At 29.0% G+C, this 1,133-nt stretch overlaps 1 protein-coding gene across 1 annotated transcript in view; it reads right to left on the minus strand.

Moving 5' to 3' along the window:
- LOC106476349 (Niemann-Pick C1 protein-like) overlaps positions 1-331 on the minus strand; it is a gene marked incomplete at both ends in the record, with an annotated part of 17,908 nt that extends 17,577 nt beyond the window's left edge. Inside the window, one exon of the mRNA XM_013937007.1 lies at positions 271-331. Within this exon, the coding sequence (XP_013792461.1) occupies positions 271-331 (61 nt within the window). The remainder of the gene's footprint in view (positions 1-270) is intronic.
- Between the last annotated feature and the right edge of the window lie 802 nt (positions 332-1,133).

Raw genomic sequence — 1,133 nt, forward strand, 5'->3', positions numbered from 1 at the left:
CAGAGAAACTACAATTTTCACTTAAAAAATACAATAAATTTTACACTATATCTCTAACTACTGGTTGCAATTTTAAGGAAACTGATTTTTAGATGAACTTAGAAAAATTTCATGTAGGCAAAAAGTAAAATTTACTGTGTATTACTTAGTTTTTTCAAATCTTACTTCTGTAAATGCAATAGATAAAAACTAATCCTATACTTTAATTTAACCTAATTACCATATAGTTTTCAAGAGATATAAATAAACATGAAATGTGCATTAACTAACCTCAGCCTTAAATGAAACAGTCAAATTTGGTCTACTGTAATTCTTGATAAAATCGATAAATCTGAAAAAACAAAAAATTATCATGCAATGTCATTTCTTTCTAACAAAATATTAAAAATTAATTTGTCTGAACCATAAAATAAGAATACAAAACAATTAACAGTCTTGAAACTGAAAAAACCACTAAAATGTCTGCTTCTTGTTATTTGATAAAAATTTGTTTTTTATGGAAAGTTGTGATGATTAGGTAATGACAAGAAGTTGATCTGTTTCAGATTCCTATCTCCAGTGTTTGTTATATGACAACACCAAGTGCTTTTATTCATGTTGTTAAACCTAAAATACTCTGAAAATGTTTATAGTTGGCGCTTCTCTCAGTGAGACGACACAAATTTCCTTCTGTAAAATGGAATAAACACTTTCCTTTCAGCATTAAGAGAACTACCAATGAGGTATTAAGATGTTCTTTGTAATATAAGTAAATGTATTAATATCACTGGAGTATAGTGTGTATGTAAGTTACAGAACTGATATTAGGGCTTGTTGATATGGACAGTGTTTGGATGCACAGGTTGCTCCTATCAGTCCTCTATCTGCTCATAAGTACATCAAGCTAATCTTCAACAAGTCTAAGTCCTTTGAACACTCCCATATTAAAGTGGCATTAGTAGGACAAGTCTATGAAATTATAATTCTAGGAATAAGGGAGATGTATAAACTGAAGAATGTTCCTATATCAAGAATGGTAATAGTAAGACACTGATATAAAGTACTATGAAGAATGTTCCTATATCTAGAATGGTAATAGTAAGACACCGATATAAAGTACTATGAAGAATGTTCCTATATCTAGAATGGTAATA

The sequence above is a fragment of the Limulus polyphemus genome, unplaced genomic scaffold (assembly GCF_000517525.1).
Source record: "Limulus polyphemus unplaced genomic scaffold, Limulus_polyphemus-2.1.2 Scaffold10355, whole genome shotgun sequence".
NCBI lineage: Eukaryota > Metazoa > Arthropoda > Merostomata > Xiphosura > Limulidae > Limulus > Limulus polyphemus.